Source organism: Quercus robur, chromosome 8, assembly GCF_932294415.1.
Source record: "Quercus robur chromosome 8, dhQueRobu3.1, whole genome shotgun sequence".
Lineage (NCBI taxonomy): Eukaryota > Viridiplantae > Streptophyta > Magnoliopsida > Fagales > Fagaceae > Quercus > Quercus robur.
The window spans coordinates 21,849,691-21,862,115 of NC_065541.1; the positions used below are offsets into that span (position 1 = coordinate 21,849,691).

Below are 12,425 nucleotides of genomic sequence, written 5' to 3' on the forward strand. Positions count from 1 at the left end.
GCATTCTCATCAAGGATCTCAAAAAATTTAGCATTTAGCATCTTAAAAAGCCACTTTACTTATTTTAACACCTCATTTTACAATACACCAAACATCAAAAATTCTATTTTTTTTACCACTTTATTTAAATATTCTTTTATTATTATTTTTTATTGTTCATTATATATTTCTTTCTCTCTGTTCCTTTCTGTCACTCTCAACCAAGCAAACTCACACTCACCTTCTCCACCCAGCAAACACATACCCACCCTATCCACCACCACCAAAAAAAAAAAAAAAACACCAGCCACCCATACCCACCCGTCTATCCAACAAACTCACACACTTCCATCTCAAACCAGCAAACCCATATCCATCTTAGCCACCATCACGAGAGAGAGAGAGAGAGAGAGAGAGAGAGAGAGAGAGAGAGAGAGAGAGAGAGAGAGAGAGAGAGAGAGAGAGAGAGAGAGAGAGAGAAAAAAAAACAAAACACACACACACACACACCCTAGCCTAGAAAAACCCACAGAGACCCACATAGATTCACCACAAAACCTAGAAAAACAACAGCATCCACAAAACCCAAAATTGATGACCCACAGAGATTCAAATCAATGATCCATGGAGACCCACAAAGATTCACCACAAAACCCAAAAAAAACAACATCCACCATCGGAGATTCGAAGACAACACCACAAAACCCAAAATCTTCGGTTTTGAGATGAGAATATGGGTTTCAAGACTAGGTTTTTGGGTTCGGTTAGGGAGAGAAGAGAGGGTTCGGTTAGAGGAAGAAGATAAGTAGTTGAGTTTGTGATTATGGGTTTAGTCAGAGGAAGAAGAGAAGAGGCTGTGTTTGTGATGATGGGATCGGTTAGAGGGAGTAATGAAGTGCAGATGGGTTTGGTGGTGTGGGTTGAGGGAAGGGAAGCGCGGCTTAGGTTGAGGGAAAATGACTATGAAGCACAGGTGCGTTTCGGGACTTGGGTGTGGGTGCGGGTGCGGGACTCGGTAATTTTTAAAAAAGTAGGATGCAGGTGCGGCGGGACTCGGCGATTAAAAAATTATTAAAAATATTTTTATTTATATTTTCTATATATTTTTACTATTAAAATATTCTTAAAAAACACATTAATATACTTGATTCACAAAACAAAGAAAGAAGAAGGCAAGAAACACATCTGAGGCCAGAATTTTGGCTGCTCCGGTGAGTTTCAAGGCTGATTTCGGCCTGCTTCGGCCGTATCGGTCGCTGGCCGATACGACTCGATATGGCCGATACGGCTCGATTCTAGCCGAATCAACCTGGTTCGGCGCGAATCGAAGCCGGTTCGACGCGAATCGAAGCCGATTCGACGTGAATCGAGCCGATTCGGTGCGAATCGAGCCGAGTTGGCGTGGATCCGAAAAAAAAAAAAAAAAAAAAAAAAAAAAAAAAAAAAAAAAAAAAAAAAAAAAAAACTCAGACGCGGCACCGACACGCGGTCAACCGTGTCGGACTCGAGTGCGCCACCCTCCCAGCCGCGTCCATGCATTCTAGGAAAATGAAGAAAATAAAAATAAACATAAAGGAGGTAGAGGTGTAGGCATGGGAGAAGAGAGAACCAGAAAAAAAAATAATAAATGAGGGAAAAGATGGAGATAGACGTGAAAAGGTGGAGTATGTGAGAGGAAAAGTGAAAAGGGGACACGTGTTTTATTAAACAAGTATTTTTTTTTAACATCTTGCTATAGTGGGGCCGTGGGTTGCTAGAGATAGCAACCCATTGTACGTGGCACTGACGCGCGGTCAACCGCGTTGGACGTCGCGTCCCACATCGCGCCGCGTCGAACTCGGGTGTGTCATCCTCCCAGTCGCGTTCGTGCATTCTAGGAAAATGAAGAAAATAAAAAAACATAAAGGAGGTAGAGGTGTAGGCATGGGAGAAGAGAGAACCAGGGAAAAAAAAATTAAAAAAAAGATGGAGATAGACGTGCAAAGGTGGAGTATGTGAGAGGAAAAGTGAAAAGGGGACACGTGTTTTATTAAACAAGTATTTTTTTTAACATCTTGTTACAATGGGGCCGGGGGCTGCTAGAGATAATAACCCACTGTAGCTAGATATCAAAAGTCATTTAGCATTCTTGATGGAGTGTGCTTTTTACAAATTTAATGTTAAAATTGAGTATTTATAGCATTTAGCATTCTTTATGAAAATTCTCCGAGTGTGAAGAAGAAGAAGAAGAAGAAGAAGAAGAAGAGAAGGAGAAGCAAAGCCCTTAAAAAAAAAAAAAAAAAAAATTACTTCAACTTTACTGAAAAATCCATCTCTCTCAAAAAAAGAAAAAATTAGAAAAAAGAAACTGTAACTCCATCATTCCAAGTTCCAACCATTAGCTTCAGCAAACCCTATTCACCTCGTTGATGGCCGAATCAAAACGCCAGACACTTTCTCCCGGAAAAGATGGAGTGGTCGACAGGATCAGTAATCTACCGGAATCTCTTCTCTGCCACATCCTCTCCTTCCTTCCAACCAAAGACTCAATCGCCACAAGCATTTTGTCAACCAGGTGGAAGCTCCTTTGGACTCTCGTCCCAAAGCTAGACCTCGACAGTGATACGATTAACACTTCGGAGCTTTCAGCTGCTGCTGCTGCTGATGATGATGATGATGATGAAGATGATGAACGTGAGATCATGTTTGCACATATTGTGTCAAGCGTTTTGGCTCAACAAGAATGTGGAGAGCTCCAAACTTTTCGGCTTCAATGGAAATTTGGGTGGGACGGTTCCCATCTCGACGCATGGCTTCGCACTGCTGCTGCTCGTAAAGTCAAAGAACTTGATCTTGACATTTTTATGCACGACTGTGATGTGGAAAATCTGAAATTGCCTCCAAGCTTTTTCTCTTGCAGGACATTAGTGGTTCTGAAATTAAGCGGTGATATTGATATTGATATTGATATTGACACTCCTTCATTATCCTTTAATTTCCCGAGCCTAAAGATACTGCATCTACTAGAAATTTCATTGCCGAGTAACATTAATTCACAGGAACACTCTTTCTTGAGGCTCTTTTCTGGCTGCCCTGTCCTCGAAGATTTGTCATTTACAACTGACCTTTTCGAGGGTGAGTATAAATTATGTGTACCCACTCTGAAACGCTTGAGTTTCAGCGAAAATGTATATAATGAATCCGCATACGAACTCGAGATAAACGCCCCAGCTCTTGAGTACTTCAATTTCGAAGGTGATCTCCGAGACATCAAATTCCATGAAAAACTAGACAACCTAGTTCAGGCAAATGTCGAGTCGTATGTGTATGAAGATGAACACAAAGAATTTTACAGAGAATGGGTATTCAGGCTTTTTACTGCTCTGAGTAACGTCAAATTTCTCTCATTTTCCCCTTACGGCACAGAGGTTAGATCCCCTTCATAATTGCTTCTTCTTTTCTTTTCTTTTTTTCAATAAACCTATGATCTTTATTAGTTCAATGTCTTAGGACAATACGAGGTCATAGTCTCGCTTTTATTTTAGGTTCTATCTATTTGATGTTGTGTGATTTTAATCTCGAATGCAGTGGCACAACGTTGGAAATATTTATCCTTCCTCATTCCAGAATTTGGTCCAACTGGACTTTAATGTTACTGATTGTAACTGGCCAATGCTACAAGACTTGCTCCAGAATGCTCCTAATCTAGAAACTCTTGTTGTTACTAAGGTTAGCTTGTTTAATTGAGGTATTTTTAGTTGATCTTTCATCTCCCCTAAACTTACACTTCTGATCTGCTGTGTTTGTTGTCATCAGGAATATACTTATGATAAAAGCAACTTATGCTGGAAGGAGCCACAATATGATCGTGACTATCTGTCATCACATCTTACAAGTTTTTATTATGGAGGATTTGAAGGTTTGAAAGATGAAGAGGAATTTGTAAAATATATTCTAAAGGAGGCAAGAGTTTTGAAGACTGCAACAATTCAAGTTTATAGAGAAAAGTCGAAGGAAAATGTTCTTGAGAAACTGTCAATGTTCCCAAGGCGCTCAACAACATGTCTACTTAGAGTTGAATGAGGTATACTTCTTTAACTGGTACTCTGCAAGGCAATGTTACAAATATATTTTTCTTTTTATTATAGACCCTCTGCAGGTCATAAACTGTTAATACTCTTTTTATTTTTTCAAGTTAATAAAATTTTCATGTTTTTCACTCCTTTGAATTAATTGAGAGAGAAAGGGGATCGATTATCCAATGTTCTTTGACCTACTCACAGTAGAAATTGTTTCTTGTGATAACCATTTTGCAAAACATCCATTTGGCCTTCATAACATTAGTGGTTGTTTTTGAATTAGGCTAAAACTTTGATAGAGGAATGTTAATACGTAAGCTTTTGTTACCTCTTTATAGTTTATAAGCCTGAATTTTTAGATTCTAGGCACACTCATTCTGTTGGGTAACCAGCGACAATTGAATGTAAATCTTGAAAGTATTATGTGTGGATGAAAGATTTAGAATGTTTGATTTACTCTTTCACAAGCTTACTTTTTACCAAATCATTTTTGCCAGTACATATCTCATACATTTTGCTTTGGCATAACAGGTCAGTGTTTGGCTACATCTACATGGCACCTCCTTTCATGTCTATTTGTCTAGCTTTCTTTGCCTTTGTATAATGTTGTACATAAGCACAACTGCAGTACCCAATATACTTCCATTAGGGTGAGATATAGTAAGATGCACTTCTTATTGTAAAAAAAATTGATAGAGTAAGATCTTGAAGGTAAATGTCTTTGGTTGGTTTTTGGCTTACTGATGGTTGTATTTATTAAATATTTGTAAGTCCTTTGTCTTTTAATTGTGTTTTTGTTTCTTGAGGGAAACCTTTTTGAGATCCATGTTTAGTTTATCAATTCATGAAATAGTATTTAGTACTAGTAGTCCAAGGTCCCAATTTTGGTTTGCGCAAAACACCCGCATCTTGAATGTGTTTGGTATTTGATTTGTAAGCTTTTGTACCAAAAAAAAAATAAAAAAAATTAGAAGGTTCTAATTTGAAATGAGTCTGGCATCAAGATATGTTAGATACATGCAGAACCTGTTAGTTCATCTATTGCATGACTGAAAGAAGGGATGCAAATACTGTAACCAAGTGTGTTCCTATGAGTACGTGTTTGCCCTAACTCATATTCATTGGATATTCTCTAAACTATTTGTTGATCAACCCCAACAAATACTATAAATGTTTTATCATTAGCTGCTCGTCTGCATTGGTGCTTCCTGTTGGGCCCTTCTCCATCTTAACTTTTTGTTCATTCATGCCTCAAAGGCCACTAGCTCTTTAACATTGGACTGGCGCAACATGGGCAACTTACAATTAACTTGTCTTAGGTTTGGGTTCATTACAATATTTTGACCAGAAGGCATGTGAAAAACCTTTCATCTAATCTTCTCTTGGAAAGGTTCTGAGATTGATTCCTTGACTTAGCTTTAACAATCCTTTCCTTATACATTTTCTTCCACATATGTATAGCTTTGGCTTCTTCTACAACCTTTTTTTCATCAAGTCTTATCATATTTTTAGTCTACATGACATTGTTCACCTACTCCTTATAGTTTATAGTCTTGTTAAGCAGATGGCAGCATCAGTTGTGAGGTATGAAAAGACGAAATAAGGCGGTTTTCTGAAAGTTTTGCTTATGCTTCAGTTGACATGCTGAATAGAGAGAGAACAAAATAGCTTGTAATGTCCCATCCCCATTTGGCACTTTAGTGAATTTAGGATTCTTAATGTTAGTTTTCTTGTTATTTTCTAAAATGCTAGTTTTGGAAAAAGAACTATATTGCCAATGGCTTCCTGCTGCCACACAATTTACTTAAAGTTGCACTGGCCTTGATGTGGTCTGTAATTGCACCTTTAAACAGATGTAACAGCTAGTTTTGGAAAGGTAGAAAAAGAAATGCTGAGATGGCCTTTGCTTTGTTTAGATGGGTGTGACCTTCTTTACATAAGCCTAAGTCAGAATTTTGCTCTTACTTTCAGTGATATTTTACTTCCCAGATCTTTGTGATAACTGCAAAGGTTGGGATTTGAAATCCCCATATTAATTGCTTGGAGAAAAAAATTGTGAAATGGCCTTGTTTCCATTTTTTATTTCATTTGTTGAGTTACACTATCAGGCTTCATGGAACTTCAATCCCTTTGAGTGGGTAGTCTACTGAGCATGTTTGGTCCATTGTGAGACAACATCTAATCTCTTGGCTCATTTTTTTAACATAAAGGATCTTCTCTAAGACTTTGTTAATCACGCTCCTCCCATTGCCATGCCTTCCACATGCTCTCTTGAGAAGGGTTCTACTGCCAATATTGAAATCCAAATTGACTTGGCAGGAACTTGAAGAAAAAAAAAACCAATTCTTAGGTATTTGGAATTTAGCAGCCTGACCAAAGGTTTATTTTCATTGCGTAAGACAGTACAGGTGTGTTTGGATACCGTTTATTTTGTTGAAAACTAAAAACTAAAAACAAAATAAAATAATAAAAAAGTTACTAATCAGTGCAGGTTACTATTTATTTGCCTAATTGCACTGTTCATGGGACATGAACAGTGCAAGAGGCGCTGGTAAAAAAGAAAAAGAAAAAAGAGGCAAACGCAGCTCATTTTCATCTAAATCCAAACACTATCTACATGTGTGCTTTGCTACAAAAGCATTGTTGAAATTTTCTATTTTAGCTTTCAAATGGACTCCCACAATTTTAGACATTTTAATTTTGAGCCCTTTGCGGCTTCCCATGAAAAATTCTTTAAAAGAGGATGTACCTTTGATCAAGTGGCCTCTGTAGCTTGGACTCTTGATATACAAATGGATAGAAGAAGCCATAGCTATTAGAAACTTGGACATATAATTACATAGATATTTTATAAAAATTAATTATCATATATTTTTTTCATAAGGAAAGCATATGAATCATAAACTAATGAGAAATTAAATGAATTTTAGTTTAGTACTTCGTTATTAATGTTTAGTTTTGAATTCATGTTACTATTTAGTAGTATAAGGATCCATTTTTTGGTTGGTTAAACACCTGTATCTTAAATATTTTTGGATTTCAATTAGAAAGCTTATGGACTCAAAAAGTTAAATTCTGATATGAACTATGTCTGCTACGGTTTTATGCTTAGATATTTGATCCAGGAGTTGCTGAAAATCTCTTGCCATCGGGGTGGGCAATGTCTGTAGCTCAGCAATTGTGAGGCAGAGTTGTCCCATGGGATGGGAAATAGCTACAATAGTTGATGATATTTTACTCTCCAAAGAGATTTTGTTAATTGTAAATTTTAGAGGGTGAAAAGAGATTTTAATGTAGCAGCTCATGTACTTGCAAAATGGGCCTTGATAAACCCCCATATAGGTTGTTTGTTTGATTCTTGTATTTCCGATTTTTTGGTTCAAGTTCTGGCTGTCAGCATTTGTCCATTTTGAGCTATTAGAAAATTTGTCGTTATTGATCAGCTATACCCATATGCATGCTTCTCAGTTTTCTTTTTTTTGGTTTATGGTATTTTTAGGATATTCTCCTCTCTACTAATTATGTATTTGAGTTGCTTCTCTCTCTCAACTCTCTGTTCTGCGCCTCTTTCTTTGTTCATTACCAATCTCTGTTACGCCTCTTCAACATACACTATAAAAGAGTACTTAGTTATTATGTTGAATTTCTTCGACCTTTTGCGTAGTGTAACTAATTGCTATATATCAAGATCTACTTGTATGCATAATTTTCCTTCTCCGGCATCTTCTCGAGTTCTACCTTCTGATGGCACTATTTGTGATGGCAGCCTTCCTCACATTCAATGTAATTGTTGTCCCAAGGATTCAAGTTTAATTATGCCTCTAATCAATGGGTTTGTGACAAGAAAGCTGCAATACCTTCATTTTAAAGGAACTTGTTGAGGTCTTTCCTTTTGGTTCATATCCACATGGCGACTCTTCATTTATTCCCCATAGACCATGTTTTAACCCTTCCCATGCCCTTTGGAATAAAGAATTTCCTTAGGCATGCATCTCATATTCTCCTTTGGACTCATATTGGGATTCTTGAAAAGCAAAAGAAAAAGAAAGGAATCCTCATACTTTGGTCTTGCCATGCTTCTTCCGACAAAGTCTGAACATTTTAAGTTGAAGAAAAGGACAAAAATTTTCAACTAATTTTAAGTCAAAAAGTGGGAAAAACATTGTTCACTTTTATTGTTCACAGATTACTGTTCACGGATTACTATTCACTGACATTGTTCACTTTTTATTGTTCATGACACTGTTCACTCCGAAATTTTGCCTATTTAAGGGGGGTTGTCCCTTAAGTTTTGGGTTAAAACATGGTGTATGCCTAAGTCAGTGGTACAATATTATTTTCACTTCTTTTTGAAACTATTAACCTAACTTATTGTGATTGGTGCATAATAAAAGTAATATTAATGGTAAAATTTGGTGAAAGTGATGTTGTTCCTTGTGAGCAACTTTGAAAAAAAATTAATGAAAAATAGTGTTCTTAACATTATTCAATAAGATGTACTTCGGCCATATTTTATCTATTTCATATACAAAACAAATCCTTAAATTGGCAATGTTATTATTGGTTTGTTGATATGTGTGTTTGTCTATGTATGTATGAATTGGGCAATTTGGCAATGTTATTGTCATCAATTTCTTAAACAAATAAGATAAAATTTGGCATTGTATAACTTGCTTTCTATATTGTTATATATTTCCCCATATTGCTTTGCATTAGGGTTAAAGAACCAAAAACTTACGTAAACAATATTATTTTACAAAACCTGTGGTAAAATGTTAAGTTCAAATTCTTAATATCACAAGTATTTTTGGTTTTAAAAAAAAATTGCAAAGCTCACATCATAATTTCTCATTAAATTTATAGCGTTAATCGCACTTACCATCATAAACTTTCTCTTGATTTATATGTCTCAAATTTTGAAATACATGAGCAACCCCCAAATTGAGGAAATTGTTACAATGTCAATCCTACTGTCTAAATTGGATGTTTAGTTGGAAGGAAAATAGCGAACATGCAAATCATGTGGTATCTAATAAGCAATTGAAGGGTAGTTTGGTATTTTTAACCATATGAAATTAATATAATATCCCTTAATTCTCTTTTCCTATCACCAAACTCTCCCTTTTTCCCTTCATTAAAAAAAAAAAAAAAAAAAACTATCCCTTTTTCCTTGCCTCCCAAGAGTCCCAACCTCCATCACTTCTTAGTTTTTCACAGCCGCCAATGAGGCAATAGCACTGATCTAAATCAAATCACCATCTAACTTCATTGACTAAAAATTTCTTCGTAGCCATTCAATCTTGAGAAACAAAGACCTAAAAAAACACTTAAGAAATAAAGCTTTAATCAAACGTTGCCAAATTTTTGTTTCTTGAAATTTCAATCTAAATTTGAATGAGTTTAGCTAATTAAATTGTTGTGATTTAAAGCAACTTTAAGCAAAAACTTTTGGTTTGTTTAGATTGAGGAGGAAGAAGGGGGAGTAGAATAAGTTGGCTAGAAATTAGCCTAGTTTTTAGCTAACTCTATTCTACTCTCCCTTGCTCACTCTCCCTCCCCCTTTATCCAAATAGGCTATAAAAGAATTTGGAATTTGGAATTTAAAAGCACCATACATGTTGAATTTTGAGAAGCTGGCCTTTAGTTTGCTCTCATCTATATTTTGATTATTTTCCCATGGGTGTCTCTATGCTCTCCCTCTCACTCTCTAGTCTGGTGGACTCCAACGAGTTAAGTGGGACCACATGTCTAGTGTAATACGGAAAATTATTACATAGTCCAGGACTATGCTCCCTGTCTCTCATAGAGGGGTGGGCCCCATGGTGGGTGGGACCCACCCCTCTGTGAGAGAGAGAGAGAGCATAGTCCCAGATTATGCAATAACAACCCATGTAATACACATGCTTTACTTTTTTTGGTTTATGTTAAACACATTTTACATGGTAGGGTGTATGTCATAAAGAAAAACTTTCAAGAGGGAGTAAATCATGCATTTTAAACCTTAAACAAATATGGTTGAAAAATTATCTTGTGGAAAAATATAATTTGTCCAAATTTATATTATGTAATTTATACATGATGGTGGGCTGGACTGGAGTCAGAAATAGAATTCTTTAATGTATAATATATACTAGTCTCATCACACTCGCTCCACATGTGAGATGATGCTCTTTTTTATTTTATTTTGAGTTTAATATAATTTTCTATTTGAATTTATCTATTGCTAGTGAGGTCATGTAGGAATGGATTTTTAAGAAACTAAAATTTAGAATTTAAAAAAGAGTAATTACTAGATTTAGTGTATGCTAGTTTTTAGGGAAAAAAATGTATTAAATATGCGTGAAATATGTATATATATATATTTTTGAGAAACTCGTGAAATATATTTAAATAGTAGAAAGAGTGTGTGCTAATTGTAATAATAAATAAAATAAAATAAAAAGTTTCTCTAATAGTTTTTTTTTTTTTTTTTAATTTTGTTAAATTACAATTTTAACAATTATTTATTTTTTAAGAATAATGATTATCTATTAAGGGTATTTTTAAAATTGAGAGATATACACGTTTTATTCCGTGGCTAGATCAATCATAAAGTCATAGACCCAACTTTCTCCAAATTTACAGAAATCATAACTAACATTCACCACAACAACACGAAGAATTGAGATTGAGAGAGACTAGTAGATGGCGGAAGCGGTGGTGGACAAGATCAGTGATATACGATACAGGAATCTCTTCTCTGTCATATTCTCTCGTTCCTTGTCCAGCTGGTATACCAAAGAGCCAGTCGCCACGACCGTTTTGTCGAGTCGTAGGAGATTCCTTTTGGAATCTCGTCCCAATGCTAGACCTCGACAGTGAAACGATCGGCACTTGGCGGAAATCATCTCAGTTTGCACAAATTAATTGTGTCAAGAGTTTTGGCTCAACAACAACAACAATGTCGAGAGGGAGAGACTTTGCACCTCCGAACTTTTCGCCTCCAATGGAATTTTGCATGGGAAGCTTACCATCTGGACACGTGGCTTCGCACAGACGCAGCGCTTAAAGTTGAAGAACTCGATCTCTGCTTTGATTTTTCGAGGTTGCCTCATAGCATTTTCTCTTGCAGGAGCAGAACCACATTAATAGGTTCTGAAATTATGCGGCGTTTTTAGTTTTGATCTTGATATTTCTTCATCCTTGCAATTCCCGAGCCTAAAGATACTGCATCTGACAAATACTTCGGGGTTGAATGTTACTAATTCTGCTAAACGCTCTTTCTTGAGGTTCCTCCAGTCTCTAATTACAATCTTGAGATAAATGCACCAGCTCTTGAGTACTTCAATTTCGATAGTGATCTACCCGATATTAAGTGTCTGTTTGACTAGTTTATTTTTTGCCAACTTATTTTATTATTTAACTTATTTTTACTATTATTCATACGTCCTACTTTCTCCAACTGGCACAGAGGTCAGATACCCTTCATAAGTGTTTTCTTTTTAATAAACTTATGAGCTTTTAGTTCAAATTCTTAGGACAATATGTGCTCAAAGGCTCGCTTTCATGTTCTATCAAATTGATGTTGTTGTGATCATAATCTCAAGTGTAGTGGGGCGGCATTGCAAATATCTATCCTTCATCGTTCCAGAATTTGGTCCAACTGTACTTAAAGTTAATAATTGAAACTGGCATTTGCTACCAGACTTGCTCCATAAAGCTCCTAATCTTGAAACTCTAGTTGTTACTGAGGTTATCAATATATATATATATAAAACCGAAACTTTTGAAGCTCCCACAATTTTCCACGTCATCACTATTTTCTTTTTCTTTTTCTTTTTATTTTAGGTTTTATATCTTATATATTTATTATTTATATTTTTTAATTTGATTTAGGACTTTTAAGATGTATTCAAACGCATACACCTCCTCTCATATAGTTTTCTATTTTGTTTTGGACTCTTCCTTCTCTCCTTCTCTAATTCTGCGGCCAGTAGATCACCATTAGGGTTTATTAATTATAGTTTTACTGTGTCTTCCTACACGTTTCTAATATTTTATTTAAAATAAAAACACCCTACAAAAAATACTTCTCCAGTCCCGTGTAAACAATCCCTTACAAAACAGCAACACAGTCACGATTTCAATATTATAATTGGCCAAAAAAACTGATTACAAAATTCCCACTAACAATCAGTTACTTCGTTGGGCAGCCATTTCTATCCTTTATTTTTCTCTTCTTTTTCATGCAATTCAAAACTACATCATGTGAGGCTATAATGTGACTACAAGCAGCAGAGAATGACGTTCATGGATTTTACTAGGAGCAACAATGGACCTAGATACAAGACGAAGAATCACAAAAGGTCACTATTTCAATTAGAAACTCCCCTTTTTACAGTTTGATTA

General features: G+C 35.8%; 1 protein-coding gene across 3 annotated transcripts; it reads left to right on the plus strand.

Annotated features, from left to right (window-relative positions):
- The first annotated feature begins 2,186 nt into the window (after positions 1–2,186).
- On the plus strand, positions 2,187–7,481 carry LOC126694986 (putative FBD-associated F-box protein At3g50710). Of its 3 annotated transcripts, none has more exons than XM_050391570.1 (4): positions 2,187–3,386; positions 3,547–3,687; positions 3,775–4,042; positions 7,150–7,481. In XM_050391570.1, the coding sequence occupies exons 1-3, from the start codon at positions 2,388–2,390 to the stop codon at positions 4,039–4,041; spliced, it is 1,407 nt and encodes a 468-aa protein (XP_050247527.1). In that variant the 5' UTR covers positions 2,187–2,387; the 3' UTR covers position 4,042; positions 7,150–7,481. The 3 variants fall into 3 exon arrangements, with proteins under 3 accessions (XP_050247527.1, XP_050247526.1, XP_050247525.1); XM_050391569.1 differs by lacking the exon at positions 7,150–7,481 and adding an exon at positions 5,602–7,140; XM_050391568.1 differs by lacking the exon at positions 7,150–7,481 and adding an exon at positions 4,569–4,861 and having other exon boundaries at positions 2,188–3,386.
- Positions 7,482–12,425: the final 4,944 nt, after the last annotated feature.